The sequence below is a fragment of the Cyprinus carpio genome, chromosome B3, assembly GCF_018340385.1.
Source record: "Cyprinus carpio isolate SPL01 chromosome B3, ASM1834038v1, whole genome shotgun sequence".
NCBI classification, from domain to species: Eukaryota; Metazoa; Chordata; class Actinopteri; order Cypriniformes; family Cyprinidae; genus Cyprinus; species Cyprinus carpio.
In genome coordinates this window covers 26,820,171-26,845,372 of record NC_056599.1, presented here as the reverse complement: position 1 = coordinate 26,845,372, position 25,202 = coordinate 26,820,171, and the positions used below count along the sequence as shown (strand labels likewise).

The 25,202-nt window shown below is 36.0% G+C and overlaps 3 protein-coding genes across 21 annotated transcripts in view; 1 reads left to right on the top strand and 2 right to left on the bottom strand.

Moving 5' to 3' along the window:
- The window catches only part of LOC109055087 (C-Jun-amino-terminal kinase-interacting protein 3-like), a 28,814-nt gene extending 12,737 nt beyond the window's left edge, over window positions 1-16,077 (top strand). For 5 of the 17 annotated variants that reach the window (XM_042720525.1, XM_042720524.1, XM_042720516.1 and 2 more), the window contains 21 exons: window positions 942-999; window positions 2,334-2,482; window positions 3,526-3,582; window positions 3,766-3,936; window positions 4,927-5,086; window positions 6,291-6,341; window positions 7,975-8,061; window positions 8,138-8,290; window positions 9,416-9,581; window positions 9,678-9,872; window positions 9,948-10,104; window positions 10,272-10,391; window positions 11,354-11,434; window positions 11,693-11,760; window positions 11,872-12,020; window positions 12,105-12,276; window positions 13,071-13,184; window positions 13,642-13,680; window positions 14,542-14,703; window positions 14,844-14,990; window positions 15,078-16,077. In XM_042720525.1, coding sequence (XP_042576459.1) covers window positions 942-999; window positions 2,334-2,482; window positions 3,526-3,582; window positions 3,766-3,936; window positions 4,927-5,086; window positions 6,291-6,341; window positions 7,975-8,061; window positions 8,138-8,290; window positions 9,416-9,581; window positions 9,678-9,872; window positions 9,948-10,104; window positions 10,272-10,391; window positions 11,354-11,434; window positions 11,693-11,760; window positions 11,872-12,020; window positions 12,105-12,276; window positions 13,071-13,184; window positions 13,642-13,680; window positions 14,542-14,703; window positions 14,844-14,990; window positions 15,078-15,196 — 2,575 coding nt within the window. In that variant the 3' untranslated portion in view covers window positions 15,197-16,077. The remainder of the gene's footprint in view (window positions 1-941; window positions 1,000-2,333; window positions 2,483-3,525; window positions 3,583-3,765; window positions 3,937-4,926; window positions 5,087-6,290; window positions 6,342-7,974; window positions 8,062-8,137; window positions 8,291-9,415; window positions 9,582-9,677; window positions 9,873-9,947; window positions 10,105-10,271; window positions 10,392-11,353; window positions 11,435-11,692; window positions 11,761-11,871; window positions 12,021-12,104; window positions 12,277-13,070; window positions 13,185-13,641; window positions 13,681-14,541; window positions 14,704-14,843; window positions 14,991-15,077) is intronic. The other 12 variants (XM_042720528.1, XM_042720526.1, XM_042720521.1 and 9 more) reach the window with 8 other exon arrangements.
- A 659-nt stretch (window positions 16,078-16,736) lies between these two features.
- LOC122136570 (nucleoside diphosphate kinase 3-like) lies at window positions 16,737-20,852 on the bottom strand. 2 transcript variants are annotated; one of them, XM_042720512.1, is made up of 5 exons: window positions 20,694-20,852; window positions 18,047-18,177; window positions 17,861-17,961; window positions 17,639-17,752; window positions 16,737-17,319 (listed from the first exon to the last, which is right to left on the bottom strand). In XM_042720512.1, the coding sequence occupies exons 1-5, from the start codon at window positions 20,833-20,835 to the stop codon at window positions 17,202-17,204; spliced, it is 606 nt and encodes a 201-aa protein (XP_042576446.1). In that variant the 5' UTR covers window positions 20,836-20,852; the 3' UTR covers window positions 16,737-17,201. The 2 variants fall into 2 exon arrangements, with proteins under 2 accessions (XP_042576446.1, XP_042576447.1); XM_042720513.1 differs by lacking the exon at window positions 20,694-20,852 and adding an exon at window positions 20,163-20,315.
- Window positions 20,853-21,121: 269 nt separating this feature from the next.
- On the bottom strand, window positions 21,122-25,077 carry LOC109059408 (28S ribosomal protein S34, mitochondrial-like). 2 transcript variants are annotated; one of them, XR_006154235.1, is made up of 5 exons: window positions 24,923-25,077; window positions 23,476-23,798; window positions 23,284-23,326; window positions 22,051-22,554; window positions 21,122-22,006 (listed from the first exon to the last, which is right to left on the bottom strand). XR_006154235.1 is itself a non-coding variant. In XM_042720511.1 (4 exons), the coding sequence occupies exons 2-4, from the start codon at window positions 23,791-23,793 to the stop codon at window positions 22,268-22,270; spliced, it is 648 nt and encodes a 215-aa protein (XP_042576445.1). In that variant the 5' UTR covers window positions 23,794-23,798; window positions 24,923-25,077; the 3' UTR covers window positions 21,122-22,267. The 2 variants fall into 2 exon arrangements, 1 of the variants encoding a protein (XP_042576445.1); XM_042720511.1 differs by having other exon boundaries at window positions 21,122-22,554.
- Between the last annotated feature and the right edge of the window lie 125 nt (window positions 25,078-25,202).

The following is a 25,202-nucleotide window of genomic DNA, read 5'->3' as shown; positions in this document are numbered from 1 at the left end:
TCCGGGACGTCATTCACTACCCTCTCCCTCCTTCGTTTTTTAAAGTTAGACATCAACATTCTTAGTATTCCTCAATCTATTAATTATAAACAATATAACAAGAAAAAAATAATAAAATTAGTAAAGAATATCTGTTTTCTTATTAATTCTTTTGTAAAAAATGTACTTTTGGGTCATTAGCAACCCGAGGTATGTAATAGTGAAAGTATGTTTTTCCTGCACAACTATAATTAAATATCTGATGACTCAGTAAATGCAATTCACCTTTATTCCTCAAAGTGGCACTGTTTGATAGACAATGATTTCACTCATAATTACTGCAGGCATAAAACAAATATCATCTGCAAAAATTGCACTGGCTTGAATGGCTTCTACTGCAGAGAAATTACTTTACTCAATAAAATATTGAAAACAAAATTTTTTATAATAAGATTTAGAAAACGAAAGTTTCAAAAAAATAGTTTCAGATGATGAAATGAGCCAGATGCTGAATGTACTGGGGAAAAGCACAGTGAGGGTATAATCGTCTGCTCAAATTGAACCCTTCCAAGTTTAAAAAGTATTATGGCCCATTTAAACTATCACTAACATGAGTTTAATCCAGGACTTGGGGCTTTAGGGGGCTTTCACAAAAAATGCGTTTTTGAGTTTTGCAAAAAACATAAGATGTGTGGCAGTGAAATGGGCAGAAAATGCAATGTTTTAAATTTTTTAAAAGTTACATATTTCAGTTTCTGTAACGCTGTGTCATGTGTGGGTCACCGGAGATTATGACATTTGAGCACATTGGTAAAACGTGTCCATTTAGCACGTTTCCACAGACAATAGACAAAGCAGCACAGTGGAATGCAAAAACGTGTTCTGTGTGTCCAAAAGTGGCTTTTTAAGAGTCTCTGTGACTCCAATCTAATTAAAGTCTGAATGTCTCCCTTTGATTAAAGGTTGAGAGCTGAAGCTTTAGGAGCATCTCAGGACTCTAAAGATGAGGGTGGAGAGGATGTAAGTCAAACACTTCCCATTTCAAACACTCCTTTTTCTGCTCCAAAACGTAGTGAGCTGCCTCAGTTCAGAGTTCAGTGACAACATGGTATATCCCAGAATGCACTGTGATGAGCTCAGTGAAAAAATCACGCTCACTAGGTTTTGGAACAGAGCTCCAAAATCTCACCAATCCCCCCACCCCCCACAATTTTTTTTCTTACATTATTGATAATATTAAAACCATTTATGACCTTCCAAGTGTTCATTTAAAGTGATACTCCACCCCAAAATGAAAATTTTGTCATTAATCACTTATCTCCACGTCGTTCCAAACCCGTAAAAGCTTCGTTCATCTTCGGAACACAATTTAAGATATTTTGAAAGAAAATTGGGAGGCTTGTGACTGTCCCAAATAAATAACAGTGTCAAGGTCCAGGAAAGCTTGTCAAGCATCATCAGAATACTCCATCTGCCGTCAGTGATTCAACCGTAACATTATGAAGCGACGAGAATACTTTTTGTACACGAAGAAAACAAAAATAACAACTTTATTCAATAATTCCTCTCCTGTGTGTCTCTCCAAATCAGCATAGCGCCATTTTGACAATTCTGAGCTGTACACAGACGGCTTACACTCTTCTGTGTCAGCCGCGCCACAAGGATACGTTTTTTACATGTATTTAGGCTTTGGTTTGAAAGCAAACAGCACATCAGTGCAGCGCGGCTGACACAGAAGAGCGTATGCCATCTGCGTACTGCTCAGATTCTCCAAAATGGCACTATGCTGATTTGGAGAGACACAGAGGAGAGGAATTATTGAATAAAGTCATTATTTTTGTTTTCTTCATGTACAGAAAGTATTCTCGTCATTTCATAATGTTATGGTTGAATCACTGATGGCAGATGGAGTATTCTGACGATGCTTTTCATACTTTCCTGGACCTTGACAGTGTTATTTATTTGGCAGTCTATGGGACAGTCACAAGCCTCCCGGTTTTCATCCAAAATATCTTAAATTGTGTTCAGAAGACGAACAAAGCTTTTACGGGTTTGGAACGACATGGGGGTAAGTGATTAATGATGAAATTTTGATTTTGCGGTGGAGTATCCCTTTAACATTAAATCAAGTTGTAAACACAGCCAGTGGTTGAGAAATTTTACTACCAGTCACTTCTACAGGCTTTGCTTTTTTAATTAAATTGCTATGTGCAGCAAACCTTTAACCTTCCTGCAATGCTTTAGTAACCTCATGTTTGATGCTGTGAAATGCTGAAGGCCTGATGCACTAACATCCGCTTCACTGCTGCCGTGTTTTGTGGTGTTGCTCTGTTCTGTGTGGCTCTTTGGTGCAGTACTCGTCTCCACTGCAGGACGATGTGGCCATGACGCAGAGACGACGCTTCACACGTGTAGAGATGGCCCGCGTGCTGATGGAGCGCAACCAGTACAAGGAGAGACTGATGGAGCTTCAGGAGGCTGTGCGCTGGACAGAGATGATCAGGTGAGGGAGAAGCAGACACAGACCACACAGATCTCACATCCAAATCAACTCTCATTCAGACACAAACTTTTATCTGGCATCAAAGCATGTAAACAAAATCTCAGACATTTGCACATCTACATGACTTGATCAATACAATTCTCATAAAAACCTGGTCGATATGGAGTAAAAATGCATTAATGCATTGTAATATAACATAAAATGTTACAAAACACCCTAATGTACGTAATTGATTACATACACACCACAACTATTTTCAACATTGATAATTATGGGAAATGTTTCCTGAATGCCATATCAGCATATTAGAGTGATTTCTGAAGGATCATGTGACACTGAAGACTGGAGTAATGATGCTGAAAATTCAGCTTTGCATGACAGAAACAAATTACATTTACAGTTATTGTAATAATATTTCACAATGTTAATGTTTTAATGTGTTTCTGATCAAATAAATGCAGCTTTGGTGAGCATAAGATACTTATTTCAAAAATATTAAATAATCTTACCAACCCCAAACTTTGATTTAATCTGTAGTGTAAAAAAAAAATTATAATAATAATAAAAATTATAATAAAATAAAAAAATAATCACATGTGATGCATCATGCAGGGACTTCTGGGAATATCCTTTTACTGTCCGTTGACATTTTTTTTTTTTAAAGAAATCTTTTTAACAATAATTTACTTTAAAAACACATGTATTTTCCTGTTGAGTACTAAGTTAATTGTAAGCCATATTTGGTAGTTCATACTTTTTAGTTCCAAAAAACATTTACAGTAAAAGTATACATAATGAATAACTTACAGTTAACCAATAAATATGTGTTTGCTGAAGCATTTTTACAGTCTTATGTAAAAAAAAAAAAAATATATATAAATTTTATATATATATATATATATATATATATATATATATATATATATATATATATATATATATAATATATATATATATAATTTTCTGTTTACACACGTGTGTGTGATGTATATATATTTTACAACGCAGACTTCATTTTCTGTTTATTCATTTCACCTCCACAGGGCATCTCGAGAGAGTCCTCCTCTACAAGAGAAGAAGAAGTCCATAATCTGGCAGTTGTGAGTATTACAGCGGTTTTAGACATTTTGTCTTTGTGTTTAACTCTTAAATCATTTTGTAAGGAAAATCAGGGGCTTGATTTCACACCGCTGAAATATATTAATGATGTTAAAATAGCACCAATTTTATCATTTGCATTTTATGTTTTCCTGTTTCTTTACCTGCTCTGTGTCTTTCTCCAGCTTTGCACGTCTTTTCAGCTCATCTGCGAGCCCTCCTCCAGTGAAACGGACGTACAACAGTGTCAACATTCACTACAAGTCTCCCTCTCCTGCTGGCTACAACCAGAGACGCTCCCAAACCATGTGCCAGATCTCCACCTCCAGCTGCATACTGGAGTTCATGCCTGAAGAGTGAGAGGAAACATGCATACCTGACTGTGTCTTTGTCCCATATGTCCTCACATCCTCATCCACACATTGTCCTCCCTCTTCCTCTGTCCCCTACGCCTACTCTCTCTTTCTTCTGCTCAGGCAAGCTGACTGCTGCTAAATGCTGTGTGCTGATGCTGCGTTTGACTGTTAGCTGTTGCACACTCACTCACACGTTTACTTACAGGAGGAGTTATCCAAGGAAATATCACAGACTTCTGTTGCTTTAAATAAAACTTATAATAAAAACTATTTCTACTGATCAATTCTAACATTATCTCTAAAACAAAACTTGAATTTTTAGAATTATTGGCATTTATTTAATAAAGACTTAAGTTAGGTTGTGGGGTTTAGTTCTCAGGGAACATGCATAATGATATCAAGACTGCATTTTTAATTAGCTTTTATTTTTATATTTTCAGTTTTCATTTCAATTTTAGTTTGTGCTTTTTGTTTATTAGATTTCTTTTTAGGTTCATTTTTATTTTAGTTTTAGTTTCTGTATTTTCAGTACTTCTGCTTATATTATTTCAGTTAGCTGCAAAGGCAACATTTCTATTTTTCATTTAGTTTTTTTTGCGTTAGGTTTTTCATCTGATAAAATATTTAATTTTATTTAAGCTTTTTCAGTGGATGAAAATGATTTTTTAATGGTTGTAGTAAAGAATAGCAACACTGCTGCCAAACGAATAAATGTAAATGTTTTTTGCATTCATTATGTCTTATTTGTTAGAATATTTTAAAACATCAGTTCACATCAACATATACATGTACACATACAGATGTTTGTTTTTACATCTGTTTGCCTCGCCCTCCATTAGCATTAAATAGCATCTGCCAAATGCATAAATGTAAATAGCATTTTCACATCACACAGTGTGTCTGGCATTTCTTTTTGGCCTCGGCTGGCTGGCTGGCTGGTTCTCTCGCTCTTTCGCTGACTGCTCCCTCTCTCTTTCTGTTCGCCCGTAGACTGCCCAGTAACGGTGTTGCGTCTCTCCTCAGCGATTCTGCGCTCTGTACTCGCAGAGAGCAGCGTCGAGAGCAGTACCGGCAGGTGCGCGAGCACATGCGCAGGAAGGACGGCCCCATGCAGACCTGTGGCTGGAGTGTCCCGTCCCGATTGAAACAGGTATCTGCTCCTATCTTGACCCTTGACCCCTCATCTCTCTAAGCAGATCATCTCCACATGGAGACCGAAGTGGCTCTGTTTTGTCAGGAAGTCAAATACAGGAGAAAATTAAGATGACTTAATAAAGATGGACCCAAATGCCCAAAGGGGCGTGTCTTAGCTTAGCTCCTCCCAAGATAAGCAAGGGCATCTGAGTTTATGTGAGGTGATAAATTACTTGTTGAAGATGTGCAAGAGCAGTTTAGTAAAAAAAAAAAAAAAAAAAAAACGAATTAGCTACACTATAAGATACTGACAAAAACTGGTAAAGTATGTAACAGTGTCAGATATTTCTAAGATAAATATACAGGTAAAGTCTGCAGCTTCCATCTACCATAAAAACTATGTATTATGGTGAAATCATTAAAGTGAGCTTAATTGAAACTTATGAATACAGAAAAAGTAAAAACAATTGTGATAAAGAACAGAATTTCACCTAATATTTCACAAGAAAAATGCAAGGGTTAAAAGGAGTCAATGATAGTGTTATTAATTATATATATATATATATATTTATTATATATATATATATATATATATAATATATATATATATATAAATATATATATATATATATATATAAATGTTTTATATATTTTTTTTGAAGCACCGAACTGAATTAGAAATGTTTCCTTGGCAACTAACTAAAATGAAATAAGTTTAAATAATTAAGCTGAAGCACCGAACTGACTTCATTGAAAAAATAAAATTAGAGAAATTAAGAAATTATAGGTACAATTATAGGTACAAGGTATAAAATTGTACATTTTTCTAAAGAAAAAAAAAAGACTAAACCATAAAAATTTAAACAAATTAAAATTAATAACAATTAATATCCCAACACTGTTTATGAAAAACAGAAAGGTGAGCGTTTGCTCACCGTCTTATTCTGTAAATGATGTAGTGCTTTGTCCTGCTATCAACCTTTAACTATTAGAATGGTTTTAACATGTTCGGTGCACCATCGTCCATCTGAGTTCTTAAGTGGTAACAGTTCTTAGTCTGGAACTGTTTGTTGTTTTATGGAACTAGTCGACTAGGTGACTAGACCCCTTGTGCTGGGTTCTGGAGTGGCAACAGTGTTAGGGTTGCCACGGTGACAGTGTGTGTGTCAGGGTTGCCGTGGTGACAGTGTCGCCGTGGCTCTAACTGTGATCTCCCACAGAACGGCTCGCAGGCGGACAGTGCTCAAGACGTCACAGCGAAGAGGACGCAGGCAAGTCTGAGCGGCAGAGGACCAGCATGCACCTCTCCCACCCCGCCCCTCTAACTCCCGGCCCTAACCTGACTCAGCCTCAGTCAGCAAATCATAGCGCAGACGCAGCAGAAAGCTGACAGGGCAGAAAATAATGTCTCTGCTGAGTTTAGGAATGAACGCTCTGGTGTTTTATAGCTGCCGCCATGCTTTCCTGGTGTTTCGCTAACACTGTCAAGTTCACATTATTTTCTGCATTTTAGACATTTGGCCGATTTTACAGCCTACAGTGATGTAAGTCATATGCCAGTCATCATAATTTATATGATGTCAGCGCTGCTGCAAGATGTAGTACCATGTTTCAAAGTTCAAATACAGTGGTGCGTGAATGTGGTAATCAATCAGCACTTGATATGCAGAGTAGTAAGTACCATCTGATCCCACTACTGTACCAAGCTATCGCCTGAATACTGTTGTTAGAGTACCTTTCAATGACTTCAACTAAATAAGACAACACTTTTTATAATAGTACTGTAATTGTGTGAAAAGGCAACCGTTCTGCTAAATTTCAGCTTAATTTTACCTTTTAAAAAATAACTTTTAAGTTAAAAAACTAAAATTTAAAAAGGCCATATATTGTATGTCTGATTTCATGTAATAGGAAGCAGGTTTAATACATATATTTCCTTCCATTCAACATTTTTCATATTTATTAGGTAAGTAATGCAATGGCCATAGTTGATTACTATTACAATTTAATTGTAAAACTTGACATATATATATTTAATTGTAATTGCAAAATATATAATATTCTTGTAATAAAAGGCCACTTCGGTGAACTAAAAGAAAATACACTTTCATGACAGTTTCTGAACACACTTGAGTAATCTTATAAAACAATATTAAAACATTTTACTTTAAAGGATTGCAACTTCATCATTATAAATGTGGAATTGCAATTTATATTTAAATGAGACAGGTTTCAATAGAATTTATATTTAAGCATATTTACCATACCGTTTGTAGTTGATCATACCTACTTGTCAGTACGTTTGGCCGCATAAAACAGTGTGAATTAAAAGCATGTTGAAGTGTACTTCTTTTTCACAAGGGGTTGTCTTTTTAAAGATAAATGGTTATTCAAATCTAGTATGTACGCAGGGTTTAGTTGAACTTCTGATCTAACAGTTTCAAACTGATTCCAGATGTCTAAAATGTATCGAAAGCTCATTTTAATATAATCACAATTTAATATTTAATTGTATACAGGCAACATAGTCTTAGATGAAAGTAAATGGATTCAGATGGTAAGAAATACTGTTCTGTCAGTGTTGTGTAACAGGATATGCTGGTCCGTATCAAACCGTCCTCCATCTTAGAAACTCTTGAATCATGATGTGCTGCTCTCTCTGTCTCTGACTGTACAGTAGATTGACTGTCACTGCGCATGCGTCTGCCTTGTAACCCTCTAACAGTCTTTGATCTGCTCTTCTGGTTTGCTGTTCTTGGTTTCCCCTTTCTCTATCTGCCCTGGATCAAGACAGTCTTAACCAGGGCATGATGGGAGCTCTGAGTATGGCTTGTAGAGAGTGTGTGGCAGTGGTCTTATTGGGAAAGGTCTTGTGAACATCACTGTGTTCCTGTGTCCTCACAGGCCAATGAGAAGGAGGATAATCGCATGAAGAATGTCCCTGTGCCAGTTTACTGCCGCCCTCTGGTGGAGAAAGACCCCAACAGGAAGGTACAGGATACACACAGGCTTGCATGCTGTTTGTTTTGAGGGTTTGAAGATATGAACTCAGACTCTTGTTCTGCAGCTGTGGTGTGCTGCTGGTGTGGATCTCACTGGCTGGAAGACACCCAATCAGGAGACTGCATCTGTGAAGCCGTCCAACGGCTCAGATCCTTTGACTGCTGAAGATGAAGGCGCAGACAGCAAGAGTGAGCAGAGCTCACCAGAGAAAAAGAAGGTAAGCGGCTTTTAAATAAAACAAGAAATAAACACATGAAATTACATTAAAAAAAAAACAACACTTTTGGGAGAGATGTTCAAAGTAAACAAAAAAAATGGGATCAATATATATATATTTTTTTAAGAAATGACCACTTTTATTCAAGGATGCATTAAAGTGATCAAAAGCTACAGTTTGTTTTCTGAATGTTTTATAATGTTACAAAAAAATTATTTAAAAAACGCAGTTATTTTGAACTTTCTATTCATCAAAGCATCCTCAAGAAAGTAACATCCTCAACAAAAAATAATTAGAAGCAACATCTTAAACATTGATAATAAGAAATAGTTAAGAAATAGTATACTCATTTTAAAATATATTATATATATATATTTTTTATAATTATTACATTTTTTTTAAATAAAGTAAATTTCACAATTTTTACTATTTTTTTTTAATTGCAATAAATGCAATTTTAAAAAAAATAAATGCAGTTTAGGTGAGCATAAGAGACTTCTTTCAGAAAAATAAAAAACAATTACAGACTCCAAACCTTTGAACAGTAGTGTCAATACACAGACCGTGTGAAAAAGTCTGAGAATTTACAAAACAGCAACCAAAAAAAGAAAACACAAACTCTAATCAAATTTCATTTCATTTCATTATTTATTTATAAAGCACATTTAAAAACAACCCAAGGTTGACCAAAGTGCTGTACAGCTCAGGAAGCTCAAATAGAAAACAGATTATAAAATTATTTACAATTCTACACATTTGATAGGTTTCTAATCAAATAAGCAAATTTATAACACTGATTAAATCAAAGGGGAGACAAACCAAATACTAAGCAATTCTCAAATTTTTGCAGATTTTTGAGTTAACGTTTTACTTGATTTATGCTTATAATAACATTTTAGTCATTTTTTATTACTTTTTAAAGTCATTTAATTTTATATATATATATTCAACATCTTTTACATTTTACTGCTTCCCTTTCTTTCTTTCTTTCTTTTACATCTTTAAACAAATAAATTCCTCCATTTCTTTCTTTCTTTCTTTAAGTAAATAAATGCTGGAAGTGAACATCATAATTATAATTTGAATGAACCTGCATCTAAACATTGGTATCTCTTCCTCTTTTAGCCTAAAGAGCTGCACGAGACCGACTCCATGAGCAGCCGCGTGTGGATACTGACCAGCACTCATTCAGCCAGTAAAGTGGTGATTATCGACGCAAACCAGCCCTGCTCACTGGTCGACCAGTTTAATGTGTGTAATGCCCATGTGCTGTGCATCTCCAGTGTACCAGGTCTGTGTAGTGCTATATACAAACAGCTACACTCTCAACTGTAACTGACACTGTAGAAGATGTGTTAACCCTCACTCGTGTTCTTGGTGTGTGTAGCGGCCAGTGAGAGTGATTACCCAGCAGGTGAGATATTTCTGGAGCAGCAGGCTGGAGACGGGGCTTCAGAGGAGAAGGGTGGAGTGGAGGGCATGCTGGCGGGGATCACCATCGTGGGCTGTGCCACTAACTGCAGCGTAGTGCGCAGCAACTGCTCCTCTCGCACCGACACACCCGTGCAGGACCGAAGCCAAGGTCAGCAGACTGACTGAAAACGTATGTTAGGCATCTTTGAGACTACATAGTGGACGTCACATGTTTTGTGTTTAGCTCCTACAGCTCCGGTGTGCAGAAGCCTAGCAGTGTCACAGTCTGCAGAGGAAGCCACAGAAGCCACTGAGGTGTCCGAGGAGGCAGGACCTAATGAGAATGAGGAGGGCACACTCGGACCTTTCACCGAGCATGTCTTTACCGACAACACACACAGGTATCTCACATATAGCCTGGTGAACCACAAAAAAACTTTGGATAATAAAGTGCCTACCAGATGCTTTCATAAAGGTTTATGAAAACTTTAGGAAATGAATACTTTAGGAAATGGTTTAGGCAAGTGTGTTGAATTTAAATGGTCTGCCCTGTGTGTTGTGCCATCAGTGAGGCAGGTGTGCCGAAGCAGCAAGTGACATCAGCCGCCACAGACTCAGAAGAGGCAGGAGACGACCGGGCAGGAACAAGTGCTGCCCCGACCATGTGGCTGGGAGCCCAAAACGGCTGGTCGGTAGCATGTTCTCAGTTGTATTTTCACATTCTCAATTCTAAATTCCATCTCAGATGGGGTGGGTAATAAACCAGTAGACACGATTAACTGATAGAAATTTGTCAACTGGTAGAGATTTTGGACTGTCGTCTCTATCACAGTTACATGCACATGTGACATTGCTGTGCTACGTGGTCACGAAAACATCATTTGCAAGTGATTTTAAGCTGCAATCTACTGAAACGCAATCAGCAGCGAAAGAGAACTCAAACGGTCAGAGAGACTGTTTCTGAACTGGTCAGAGAGGTGCTCTTTATAGGCTTTGAACGGTTAAATACACACACTTGTATGTGTCAAAATGCCCGTCTTTGCAAGAATCCTCTTAAACACTGTAATTGAAGTCTTAAGTGAAAGCAAACAGCTGAGAGAGAAAACACGAGTGTAACAGTACATTGGATCCGGGAAGCTCTTAAAGTGACTGCAGTCTATTATTCCTACTGTCTGCCATTCATGTTAAGAGAGAAAATCTCTCATTGCTCTTTATTAAATCACTTTTCTAACTTTAATAAGAAGAAATATATATTTAATTTACACAGTGAAGAATATGCAGAATATAAGAATATAATTACTTTATATAGTGTATGCAGCACTCCTTATTTATTTGTTCCACTGTAGTTTTTGTCCTATTGCTTTTAAATAGTTTCTTATTCTTATTTAATCGCTGACTGTTTACTTGTCTAGTTTTTGTTTTTTGTGAAATTGACATTTAAGAAAAAAATTATTAAATCTTATATGGTAAAACTAACACTGATTAAAAAAATTCAAAAACTTATATGGTATTACTATCACTGATTTTATACTGTGAAATAAAATTGTGAATGGTAAAATCGTGATATTTTGGTCATATCGCCCACCCCTTATCTCAAATATATGCACCGTGTCAAATACTCTCTAAGGTCTCTATAAACTCTGTCCACAGGCTTTATGTCCACTCTGCAGTGTCCAACTGGAAGAAATGCCTTCATTCAATCAAACTCAAAGACTCTGTTCTGAGTTTGGTGTAAGTAGAATCCTAATGAAGTATGTACACTACCGTTCAAAGGTTTTGAAAGAAGTCTCTACTAGTAAAAGTCTTTACTGTCACACAGGATTTAATGCCTCCTTGCCCAATAAAAGTATAAAAATATATTTCAGGAAAAAAAATCTTACTCCCTGCAAACTTTAGAATGGTAGCGTATATACTGTAATAAAAAAAACTGAAAACTCCAGTTATATGCAAAATACCAATAGTTTCCTACTTTGTCTCTTTGTGCTTCAGACATGTGAAGGGGAGAGTTTTGGTTGCGTTGGCTGATGGGACTCTTGCAATCTTCCACAGAGCTGAAGGTTTGCTTCATCTTCCTAATGTTAAACCTATGAGAAAAAGGAAAAGAGTTATTTGTCAAAACTGTTTTTATTCATGCATTTTATAATAACAAATGTGAAATGTAAACACAGATGGGCAGTGGGATCTATCTAACTATCACCTAATGGATCTGGGAAGACCCCACCACTCCATCCGATGCATGGCTGTGGTTCATGACAAAGTGTGGTGTGGTAACAAGAACAAGATCCACGTGATCCAGCCCAAGAGCATGCAGATTGAGGCGAGTCTCAGAAAGTGAATGTGATGTCCTCATTATAATCTTTGTCTTCGGACTTTATGTTATGTTTCTCTCTCCTTCACACAGAAATCATTTGACGCTCACCCGCGCAAGGAGAGCCAGGTGAGGCAGCTGGCATGGATTGGTGATGGTGTCTGGGTTTCAATCCGGCTGGATTCTACGCTCCGCTTGTACCACGCTCACACACATCAGCATCTGCAAGATGTGGATATCGAGCCTTACGTCAGCAAGATGCTGGGTAGCACTTCTCACTTTGTTGCTCTTACTTTAACGCTTCTGATTTATAGAGCTCTGTGTAGAGATTAGTTTAGAAGTAAGATTATGTGTGACCCTGGACCACAAAACCAGTCTAAAGTCACTGGGGTATATTTGGAGCAATAGCCAAAAATACATTGTATGGGTCAAAATTATTGATTTTTCTTTTATGCCAAAAAATCCTTAGGATATTAAGTAAAGATCATGTTCCATGAAGATATTTTGTAAATTTTCTACTGTAAATATATCAAAACTTATTTTTTGATTAGTAATATGCATTGCAAAGAACTTCATTAAGATAACTTTAAAGGCGATTTTCTCAATATTTTGATTTTTTGCACCCTCAGATTCCAGATTTTCAGATAGTTGTATCTCTCCAAATATTGTCCTATCTTAACAAACCACACATCAATGGAAAGCTTATTTATTCAGATGATGTATAAATCTCATTTTTGAAAAACTGATTATGACTGGTTTTGTGGTTCAGGGTCACATGTGTACCTAATTGACTCCTCTTGCAAAATTTAGCTTTTATTTTATATTTTGTTTTATTTTAGCAATTTATTTATTTATTATTCTTATTTATTTAGCAATTTGACAGAAAATGTACACTAAAAACTAATTTAAGTGTACATAAAATAAGATTTTTAAAATTAAACATTAATTTATTGTTCATTGTTCTATTTATTGATGGAATAATTTTGCCTAATATTTATCAAAGATCAGAAGTCGCAATATGAATGTTTTACTTTGTGCGATGTTGTCTGTGATTGGCAGGTACAGGAAAGTTGGGCTTCTCTTTTGTCAGGATAACTGCGCTGCTGATTGGAGGAAACCGATTGTGGGTGGGGACTGGAAATGGTGTCATCATCTCAATCCCTCTGACTGAAAGTAAGTCTAAGGGGTGTTTGTATGTACACATGCTTTAATGTAACAAGGTCTTTGATCATCTGAACCATTTCCCTTTCCCTTCACTGATCAGCTAAACATTCCTCTGTCATTGGTTTATGCTTGTTACTGATACTTTTGGTAGTTAGCCAACTTGCTCTTGCTCAATCTGAAGCTGGCTGACCAAGGAAGTCTTGCCGGTTAAACTAGTTAAGAGGCTTGAATCACACCATCCTTGAGTTCATTGCCACCACCCTGGGATTAACCTGCAAACTTTAATGTCATCATCCCAGATCATTAACCGCTAGGTCAACTTTCTCAGTCCATTAATTACCCAACAAACCCTAGCTTTTCTCCTGTTCCTTTTTCTCTATTATTCCACTACCCTCTTTCGCTTTGTCTCATGGGTGTTGCTCTCTTGTCCTGCCTTGTTCCCCTTCCCACCTCCTCCTTCCTGTAGCCGTAGTGCTTCATCGAGGGCAGCTCCTCGGACTGAGGGGTAAGTGTGGAGCGTTACAGCTGTCATTGTTATCATGCCCCATCACACTTATTTTGGGTTCTCCATGGTCTGCTTTCATTTACGTTTCATTAATTAATAAACTTGTTTTTTAAGTGTTTTTTGCATGTTTTGGTCATGAATGAATTATCTCTGTCCCTCTATCCTCATTATTTTTAGTTCTTTTCAGTGTTATTTTATAGAGTGGAACGAAGAGTCATATAAATATTGATTAGAATGAGCTTTTATGTGCGCGCAAACACAGAATTTATATTGTAACATAAACAACTGAAATAAGTAAAACTAATAAAAATATATATAAAAAAATAAAAATAAAAATGAAGAATAATATATATATATATATATACACACATATGTGATATGGTAACAGAAAGAATTGAAATAAGTAAAACTAAGGAAATACATAGAAAATTAAAATAATAATGTGGTATACATCTGGGAACAGAAGACTTATATAAATCCACATATACATATATATAGGAAAACTGAAAATCAGATATATAATTAAGTCAATTATTTTTTCAACATACTAAAGAAGTAAACACTTCAGTCTTCTTTCATGCACTCCATTGTTCAGTAGAATATTTCTGTCAGTGGTTTTAGAATGTTTTAATTATGAATGAATCATCCCTCTGTGCATTACTATCATCATGTTAATTATGTTGAATTTTTTTCATGTTTTTTGTGTCTTTATGAGTATCTGTGGATATTTTTTGCATGCTTTGATCTGTTTATTAAAGTTTTAATCTGCAGCAGCTTTGTTTATTTAAGCACTGGCAGTCTCAGTGAGTTTCTGCGATTGGTTGTTACGCTTTCTGATTGGCGGCTTGTGTTCCCTTGCAGCCAATAAGGTGTCGCCCACGTCATCGGGGGGCGTGATCCATGTATATGCAGATGACAGTAACTCTGAGAAGAGTAGCTTCATACCCTACTGCTCTATGGCACAGGCTCAACTCTGTTTTCATGGACACAGAGATGCCGTCAAATTCTTTGTGTCAGTGCCAGGTTAGTGGCCATTTTAAATATTTGAGAATATACATATATATATATATATATATATATATATATATATATATATATATATATATATATATATATTCAAATATTTTGAATGGACATGCATGCATCTCATCTGTGGTTTTCAGGCAATGTGTTGGCCACCCTGAATGGTAGCGTGTTAGACAGTCCGTCAGAGTCTCAGGGGTCCTCAGCCCCGACGGACGCAGAAGCACAGAGCGTTCAGAACGTACTGGTGCTGAGTGGAGGAGAGGGTTATATCGACTTCCGTATCGGTGAGAAGAAACAATTAACACACTAAATGAACATATTTGTTTGCTCATATATAACCATTAATAGCATTTCCTCATTATCTTTCTCAGGTGACGGTGAAGATGAGACAGAGGAAGCAGATAGTGAAGCTCCTCAGATGAAGCCAGCGTTGTCTAAAGCAGAGAGGAGTCATATCATCGTGTGGCAGGTGTCTTATGGTCCGGAGTGACATGAACAGACACCTCCTGCCTGCCCCCCTTTCCGCCCTATAAGTCCGCCCCAAAAGATGAAGTATGAATCCTTTCTGTAACTATGCCCCGAATACTGTACCTAAGCTATGTAACTACCACGGCCTTGTAACTACCCCTTTAAAGTCTTATATTGACCCTGTTAGCCTGTATTTTCCTACCCTCAATTATAAAGACCTGTACGAGCCGCCAATCCGCCTTGTAACGTTCCCTTCCCAACAAAAAACACACAAAGTTCACGAACTTCCTGCATCTTATGACTGAATGGCAATTTCAGATGAAATATAAACAGCTTAAACAAGTACCTGAAAGAACTACCCAGTTTTTGCCAAATACCCTGACATTTATACTTACAGTCCGTCAGCACACAGCTCACTGAACGACAGGACGTTGCCATGAACTCAAGTGACTTCAGAGATGAGAGGAATCATTTTTCTAGATGTGGAGTGGAATACAAGAGGGAAAATGCAAAAGAGACCTCAATATGTAAATAGTGGAAAGCAGCATGGACTGCAGAGAGAGAAATAAGAGTGAATATCCGATGATTTGTCAGGATTTGTTGGCAATCTAGCACAACCCAAAAATGTCCCAATGCTATTTCAACTCATATGTAAAAGAATATTTAGCAAAACTGGTTTAAACAACTCAAAATCCCTTCAACCATTTGCAGCTATCCATTTTCCATTCTCAGTGAGATGTGTGCTGACTAGCTCTGCTAACTTCCCTTTTGAGATTAAGAATGAGGTTAACAGCTAAACCGAAGCTTTCGATTGGACGAGGTTTGAAAGCATTGTATGTAAATCATCACTCTGTGTTCTCTGTGTGGTTAAGTATTAAGAAATAAACGTTTATGTGCTGAATACTTCTGCCTTCAGTGCCATCATTTGTTGAAATGCTGTCAAGTCTTCATAGTATTCTCTTTGATTTAGTAGGTAGAGCAATACTTTATACACATTTAAAAAATATCTTAGCGGAAAATACACTATTACTTTTTTTTTTCTTTGAAGGAAAATAATACCTTTATTCAAAGATGCATAGATCAATACTGAGCTAAACTAAAGTTGTAATGTAATGTTACTAGTAATGTTACAAAAGATTTCTATTTCAAATAAACCCGTCTTTTGAACTCTCTATTTTTCAAAGAATCCTGAAGAGAAAAAAAATACGAATTTCACATTAAATCAACATATTAGAATATTTTCTGAAAGATCATGACTGCTGATTTCAGCTTTGAAATCATTGGAAAAAATTTTTTTTATAATAAATTAAACAGACATTATAAATTGTAAGGTGTTACTATTGTGACTGTATTTGATCAACTAAATCCACCCTTAATAAGCATGAGACATACTTTTTTCAAACACTTAAAAATCTTAGCAAACCCAAACTTTTGTATAGTTTACACAAAATAACACAAAGACAAATGAACAAAGAAATAATTTATTTGTAAAGTAAGGTCACCAGTTGCCCTTTTTTCAAATAAATTACTACCTCTAAAAAACAATCAAGAGATATACAAGCCAGAGCATGCTGGCTCTTTATCATTCATTACTGCTTTCCTTTTGAGTCATGATTAAAATAAGTATTTTACAGAGTGCATCAAGATGACAAGAAGCATTTCCATATCAAAAGTTGGAGGTAAAAATGTAAACAACATCTTTCAAGGGGATGTAAACACCTCAAATAAAATATCTTAGAGTAGTGCATGACTTACCAACCTACTAAAGATTAGTAATGACGTGAATATCTGTGAAGATTAAACATTTGCAAAGAAAGCCGTAAGAAAACCATTACATTCAAGATAGCTTGACCAATAACTGGATTTTCAGGAAATACAAACAAATGCAGGTTACTCTGTCAACATACCTAGCTAGCTTTTCCTATTTTGGTCACTTTATGGCTTGGGCAGAGTTTTCTCTGTAAGGAGCAGATGAAGCTGCAGAAGCTGTATTGAATGAAGACTGCGTGAGTGCTATATGATGGGTTTCAAGCATAGATCCAGTGCTCACTGCACTCTTCCCAGCAGAACAACTCGTGATGCTTGAACCACAGAGAAATCTCTCTCTGAGCACTTTCAACTGAATCACTGCCATGAATCACATTCCTGCACAACACCAAAAAAACAACACCATTTAACAAGCATTCATGTAAATACAGTTATAGATAAATTCATGCAACACAGTCTTGTCAATAAATAATACTTCAAATCTATATACCTTGAGTAAATATTTACTTTGAAACAACTTACTAGTGCCAATAATTTCACAAATAATTACATAAAACATTGAATTTAATTAAATTTTAAAGCAGAAAGACTGAAACAGTATTTTCTTCAGTCAACATTTTTTTTTCATTTACAACTTTTCTATCTATCTATCTATCTATCTATCTATCTATCTATGGTTTAAAACACACAAACTAACCTGCCCACTTCAACACAATAGTCTCCTCTGATAGTGCCTGGGAGAGAGTCTGCTGGGTTTGTCTCTCCAAGCATCTTTCTGGCAGTCTTCACCACATCCAGTCCTTGCCATACCGATAAAAACATACAGATACATGTGACATACCATTACAAGTCTTAAGATGCAAAAGTCATAGCAGCATATATGCAGAACTCATATTTTGGAGGCTCTGTGCTGCTTACCATTGCAACAATGGGCCCAGAGCTCATGTATTTGACCAAGCCGCTGTAGAAAGGCTTCTCCCTCAGGTCCCTGTAGTGCTGTCTGAGCTGCTCCTCTGATGCCTACAGACGTCAATGAATACATTCATGCAGATGATATATTCTCCAGGTAAATATTATGTGAAAGATGCTGCAGTGGTGCTCTCACCTGCAGGAGCTTCATGCCGACCAGTTTGAAACCCTTGCGCTCGAAGCGGCGGATGATTTCACCGACCAGCCTGCGCTGAACTCCGTCTGGCTTCACTGCGATGAACGTGCGCTCGTTTGTGCCGGTCCATCCTGAAATCAAGGTCTGAGATTAAACGCTTGTCCTCTTGACTCTCAAAGCCATTGCTCGTTTGTGTACAGAAGAACTTTATTAGACAGAAATAAAAAACAGATCTGATTGGTACAAGTTATTATGTGTGGTATTCTAATTTATTACACATTTAATTTAAAAACACATTTGATTTGTAGAATTTAGTTTCATAACTGTTCTTGTGGTCCATCACTATATAAAAGAGCAATTTAAACTTAAATGAATATTTTATATCCATATATGTATATATATATATATACAGTATATATATACAGTACAGGTCAAAAGTTTGGAAACATTACTATTTTTAATGTTTTTGAAAGAAGTTTCTTCTGCTCATCAAGCCTGCATGTATTTGATCAGAAAAAAAAATGTAATATTGTGATATATTATTACAATTTAAAATAATTGTTTTTAAATTTACTATACTTTAAATGATCATTTATTTATGTGATGCAAAGCTGAATTTTTAGGATCATTATCACATGATCCTTTAGAAATCATTCTAATATGATGATTCATTATCAAAGTTGGAAACAGTTCTGCTGCTTAGTATTTTTTTCAGAACGTGATACTTTTTTAGGATACTTTGATGAATAAAAAGTAAAAAAAATAAATAAAAGAAGCTATGTTTTTAAAATATTAATATTTTGTAATAACAATATACACTACTGGTCAGTAATTTGGGGTCAGTTATTTTTTTTTCTTTCTTTTTTTTAAAATAAAATCAATACTTTTATTCAGCAAGGATGTGTTAAATTGATAAAAAGTGATAGTAAAGAAAATATATTATTAGAATATATATTATTAGAATTTTTTATTTATTTTGAATAAATGCAGTTCTTTTTAACCTTTTATTCATCAAATACATTAGACAGCAGAACTGTTTCCAACACTCATAATAAATCAGAATATTAGAATGATTTCTAAATGATCATGTGATAGACTGGATGTTACATGTGACACTGAAGGCTGGAGTAATGATGCTGAAAATTCAGCTTTGCATCACAAGAATAAATTATTTTTTTTAAAAGTATATTCAAATAGAAAAAAAACTATTATTTTAAGTTGTAATAATATTTCACAATATATTACTGTTTTTTTCTGTATTTTTGATCAAATAAATGCAGGCTTGATGAGCAGAAGAAACTTCTTTTCAAAAACATTAAAAATAGTAATGTTTCCAAACTTTTGGTCTGTACTTTATATTAATATATATATATACAGTTACATATATATATTTGGTTGTCCAAATGAAGTTCTGAGCAATGCATGTTACGAATCAAAAATTAGGTTTTAATATATTTATGGTAGTAAATTTACAAAATATCTTCATGGAACATGATCTTTACTTAATATCCTAATGATTTTTGGCAAAAGAAAAATCGATAATTTTGACCCATACAATGTATTGTTGGCTATAGCTACAAACATACCAGTGTTACTTCTGACTGGTTTTGTGCTCCGGGGTCACATACAAGTATTCGAGTAATAAACGAGTTACTTTAGTGAAACTATTCGCTTTAAACCCATTCAGTGTAACAACATTTATTTTGACTGACTGTACATGATCCCCAGTAAAACGTCTAACAGATACATTTTAATATGGTATATAAAAATGAAAAATGCCAAAAAAGAAAAATGTCAAAATAAATGTACACATTATTTGAAACCAACAAACCGTTATGAAAACAGCATATGCCCTATTAATACCCAAGCAATAAACCTCTTAGTGCTCGCCACCTGTCTCAAAATAACTGACTCGATCAGAACGCATGTTCTTAATCAAATATATGATCTATATTTACATAAAGATAAATATGATTGCAATTTCATAAAACCCCATATAAAATTAGTCGATATAACACCAGCTCGATCTTGTTCTACTCGAGGTCAATGCAATATGGTGTGCATTGAACTGGCTTGCTTGAGGTGTCTTTGTAATAGCAGGTGCTCCTCTGCATACCTGATTCCAGGATCCTGGCGTGTTTTGCGGCTAAATCCGCGAGCTCTTTAGTGTCAGACAACGACCTTTTAGAGCTCATTATCATGTGTGTGCAGCAGTCTCGCGCGGTACAGCACACCAGCGGCGCTGCGCGAGCAAACACTCAAGAACCAATCAGAGCAATGCAGACGGCACTATTAATAGGATCAGGCTAAGAACAGAGAGTCTGAGAGAACCAAACACTCAAGAACCAATCAGAGCAATGCAGACGGCACTATTAATAGGATCAGGCTAAGAACAGAGAGTCTGAGAGAACGCATGTGTTAAAGCGAAATGCTTGCATTGTAAAGCATGTTGCGGTAACTTCGTATGCATTAGCTCTGAAACATAGTACAGTCTCGCCCAAAACGTGGCGGTTTGGGCGTAACGTTACATACGTAGCGCAGCAACTCGTACATCAGGCTAGCAAACAATAACTCACGAGATGAAGTCAAACGAGTCGCTCCATCACTTGAAACCGAATGAATCCGCAGCATACGAACGGCTACTTACCAGTCTTGAAAACGTTCGCAAATATCGTTAAGCAAAGTATGATCATCTTCGCAGTCCAAGGCGCCGGCTGTCTCTCAAGAGTTTCTGGAGATAGAGGGCGAGGAGACGCGCGCGCGCGCTGAGGAGTGTCGCTATGTGACATGCGCGTGCGTGTCTCCTTTTGCATGTCAGCACTAGTTGGGCAACATCTTGAAAAAATAACAATAAAAATTTGCTTGCATCTAGATTGTGAATACATTTTTTCGCTATTTTATACAAAAAAAAAAAAAAAAAAATCAGAGGTGGATCAATATCAATTATATTTTTAATATTTCAGGTGTAATATATGAGATTTGTTGAATTTTTCTTTGTAACATGCAAAAAGTTGATCATACTGATTTTAAAGTTAAGAATTCATTAGTTTGAATACACACTGAACCAAAAACATCTTGATAATTCAGTATACTTTATTTTTGATGGCGACAGCACATTTCGGTAATGACAGTAATGTTTTAGTAGTGACCGCATCACAGGACAGAATTTTACCTCATATACAAAGACTAATAAAAATACTAAAATACAAAAGAAATTGCATAACTCTACTAAAATTTTGTCTATTTCCCCCCAAATATGAGGATTATGTATTTCCTTTTGTCACTACCGACACAATGGCATGTTTCGGTAGTGACAATTTTAGATACTTTTGAAGCTAGCTCAAAGATGCTAATCAGCACATGACTTGCTAGTACAGTTCTGAACAGTGGTATACATATTAAAAACTAAATGTTATGGAATAACTCCAAAAAGTGTGCTTAATTGCAGAAAAAAGGTGTTCGGTAGTGACGTTCCTTAAAGTTACACACAGACTTTTCAGACTTTTGAACACATTTAACTCAAAATGATGTGAGCTATCTACTCGCCCCTTATAGCTATGGGGGGGGGGGGGGGGGTATTTCCTACACTGAAACATACACTGTTTCGGTAGTGACATGAAAAATGCGGGACACATTTTTTTACATTAAGTTTAATAATTTACAAAGGCTGGTTTAAGTATGCATGGTAAAGGTTAAAAACATAGTTTTTGCCCAATTATTCTCAATTTTGATTTTCACTTAATTCAGATTATTTTTAGAAATAAAATTTGACATTAGGCATAATTGTAAGACAACTCATTTTCAAATTTAGACCAAATTCACTTGACCCATTTTTATTCTTTATCTGAAAATAATGCATACAACTTCATATTTAGCTCACATACTGTAAAGAATATCACACAGATATTAACTTGAAGACAAAAAAAAAAAAAAAAAAAAGTCTTTCCACAGAGGATTATCCTTTTGAGTTTGGTCACATGCCCAAACAGACCCCCCCCCCCCACCCCATCATTAGCCACATGATCCCAGGAAGACAGATGTAAATGTAAGGCTATATTTTGTTTTACCAAAATACAGCATAAAAACACAAACTAGTCTTTAATCAGCCAGCAGTGTCTATAAAATTAGGAACAAAAGAAGCAGTTCCTATCAAGAAGACCACTGCACCAGAACTCAGATCTCCTCACGATGACCTTAACCCCTCTGAAGTGGGCCGGGGCATCAGACAGGTGTACCCTCCTGTTTCTTCTTCTCACCCTGACTCCAGAGCAGGGCATCCCGTTTCAATGGGAGAGTGGGCTCTGGGATAGTGCTGGCATCCACACCCAGCTGCTTGGCTTGCTGGGCCAGGATCATCGCACGCAGGAGAGGCGGGTATCTCACGTAACGCACAGGAGGCTCAGGGACGGGTTCACAGCGTTTGAAGACCTCTTCTTCATGTTTGGGCACCAGTCGCCAGTCATGGTACATCACCTTATCCACTTCACGCTCTGCAGGCTCCTCTTTACCTGAAACACACATCCAAACAATGTGTCACGGTAAGGCTGCTGTATTTATTGGCTATATTTGTTTACTTTGTATAATTCTACTGAAAATATAAAATCTTGTCATTCATTCATTCCTCTTCAAGATTTCAACTGTTCAAGTGTGTGGTCGGTACATTTTTTCTCTCATTCTTACCGAAGCTGCATTTATTTGATCAAGAATACATTAAAAACAGTAATACTGTGAAATATTATTACAATTTAAAATGACTGTTTACTGAAATTTAATCCTGGGATGTAAAGCTGAATTTTCAGCATCATTACTCCAGTCTTCAGTTTCACATGATCTTCAGAAATCATTCTAATATGATGATTTGGTGCTCAAGAAACATTTCTTATTATCATTATTGCTGAAAACAGATGTGCTGCTTAATATTTTTGTAGAATCCATGATAATAAGAAAAATCAGGGTTCTGTGATGAATAAAAAGTTCAAAAGAATAACATTTATTTGAAATCGAACTTTTATAACATTATAAGTCACTTTTTATCAATGTAACGCATTCTCACTTAATTTAGTTTCCTTCAAAAAATCTATATATAGCAGTGCCACAACACCAAATACTACATAGCTAGTGTAGAAGTGATACGGCAGAACAAGAGGAAAGAGATTTTTTTTTAAAGAAACTACCTTTTATTAAAAATAAGTGGCATTATTTATGTTTGTGCATTAATTAGTTTGGGGTTTTTTTACCTTTAAATGTTAGAACGCCCCATGCTTTCCCATGATCCATGTTCTGAAGAAGAAAACATCAGTGTTTGAATGCACACACTCAAACATAATCATTTGCACAATTATTTATGTTGTTGTTGCATGGGTTAAAATAAATCACAGCTAGACTGCCAATGCAGAAGACATAAACACACAAATACAGGCAGAACGTACCTCTGCTGTGTAATCCACCTTGACTTTTGTTATTTTCCAGTAGCATGGGTCTGTATGCTCGTCCAGCCATGACTTGCGTGTAAAGATTCTGCCCACACCAAACATGCGCATGCCAGCCAGTAACGTAAAGAGGCGTGTTTCTTGCCGCACATCTTTCCAAGCCAACACTGGCAGCTTTTTCCCAGTGAAGGGTCGTGTCATGGTGTCGTAGTCCAGCGCATATCGCTGAGAGTCCTGGGGTCGATTCTTCAGCTCCCGGTAGGCCCGGATCTTCCGTGCCATCTCGGCTATAAGCCTCAGACGCTTTTTCTTTACCATGCTGCCTGGATGACCAATAAAAAAAAATTACAAAAACATCAGGTTTCACAAAAACTTGTGGAATTTATCCAGCTTCAGTGCTGCTGTCAATTTCCCGTCATCATGCACTCACCTTCACAGCATTACAAACCTTGTAAACAGTTGACGGCGGCCAATGAGCTTTTTTTTAACACAAAAACACAATTCAAAGTCAACCACCAACAGCAAAATTACCCACATTCTTCACGAAATATCTTCTTTTTGAAATAAACACAAAAAATAAATTCAAAAATTTATGGAAAACTATATTTACAATATTCATTACAAATTCAACTATCAAAACAACTATCAAAAACATTATGAAATTCATAGAATGTTTTCAGTTCAATTTTTCACTCAAACTGTTATGCTGATGAGAGTACAATTTGAACTAAAAGAAATTAAATTAATTAAATAATGCAAATACAAAATAAAAGCATTATTACTAGACTTTAGGACAACACATAAAAAAAAAACCTCACCAACAAAAAATAATAAAATAAAAAACTAAAAAAGTAAAAAAAAAAGAAAGTCTTAAATGTTTGCAAAGTCTATGTACAAATACGATATTATATTAATTATTATATGAAAAAAAAATACGATTAAGGGCATGATACACTGTCACGTTTTTGCACAAAACTCTTACAGACCTCAAATCTCACCTGAATTTTAATGACTTTCAACTGATCAGTAATAATAAGTCTACAACACATTACGACATGGGTTTTCAATTCATATTTATGATATATAAAGACCACAGACTGTAAAAAAGGAACGCGATTGACAGCTAGCTGACTACATTGATCTAATACGTATAAAACACGCAGCGTTATGTGCCCATCTTGCCAATATTTTGGACATAATGTGCTTAAATAAACGTAAATATATCACACAGAGACATCTGACCAGTCACTACATTTAACGGAGCAGCTAAACAATAATCTTGCGCACACATGCTGCACGTGTTACCGCGCGCTGAATCACAGGATATTAGATATTACACTCATGGACACAAACCACCTCAGCCAAAGTCGGCAGAAGAACAGTAGATGAAATACACAAAAACAAGTGTGCATTCACACCATTTTTCTGTCAATGACAGTTATCTTACCTGTCTGTTTGACTTGACCTCCACAAATACGTCACGCCTTCTGCTGTTCGTCAGTGAAACCGGTCCGCGTGCGTTTCCGGTTCCGCTTAGCATTAACACTCAAAAGTGCGACTATCGAACATTGCTTTGAAGGAATATCGCAGACGTCTTCCACTTGATTACTAAACCGTCCAGCCACAAACTTCATTATGCAACAATCCGTCAGAAATAGTCTGTACACAATTAGAAAATTCATCATTCAACAGATGTTATATGATGGAAAATGTACTTTACTTTTGTG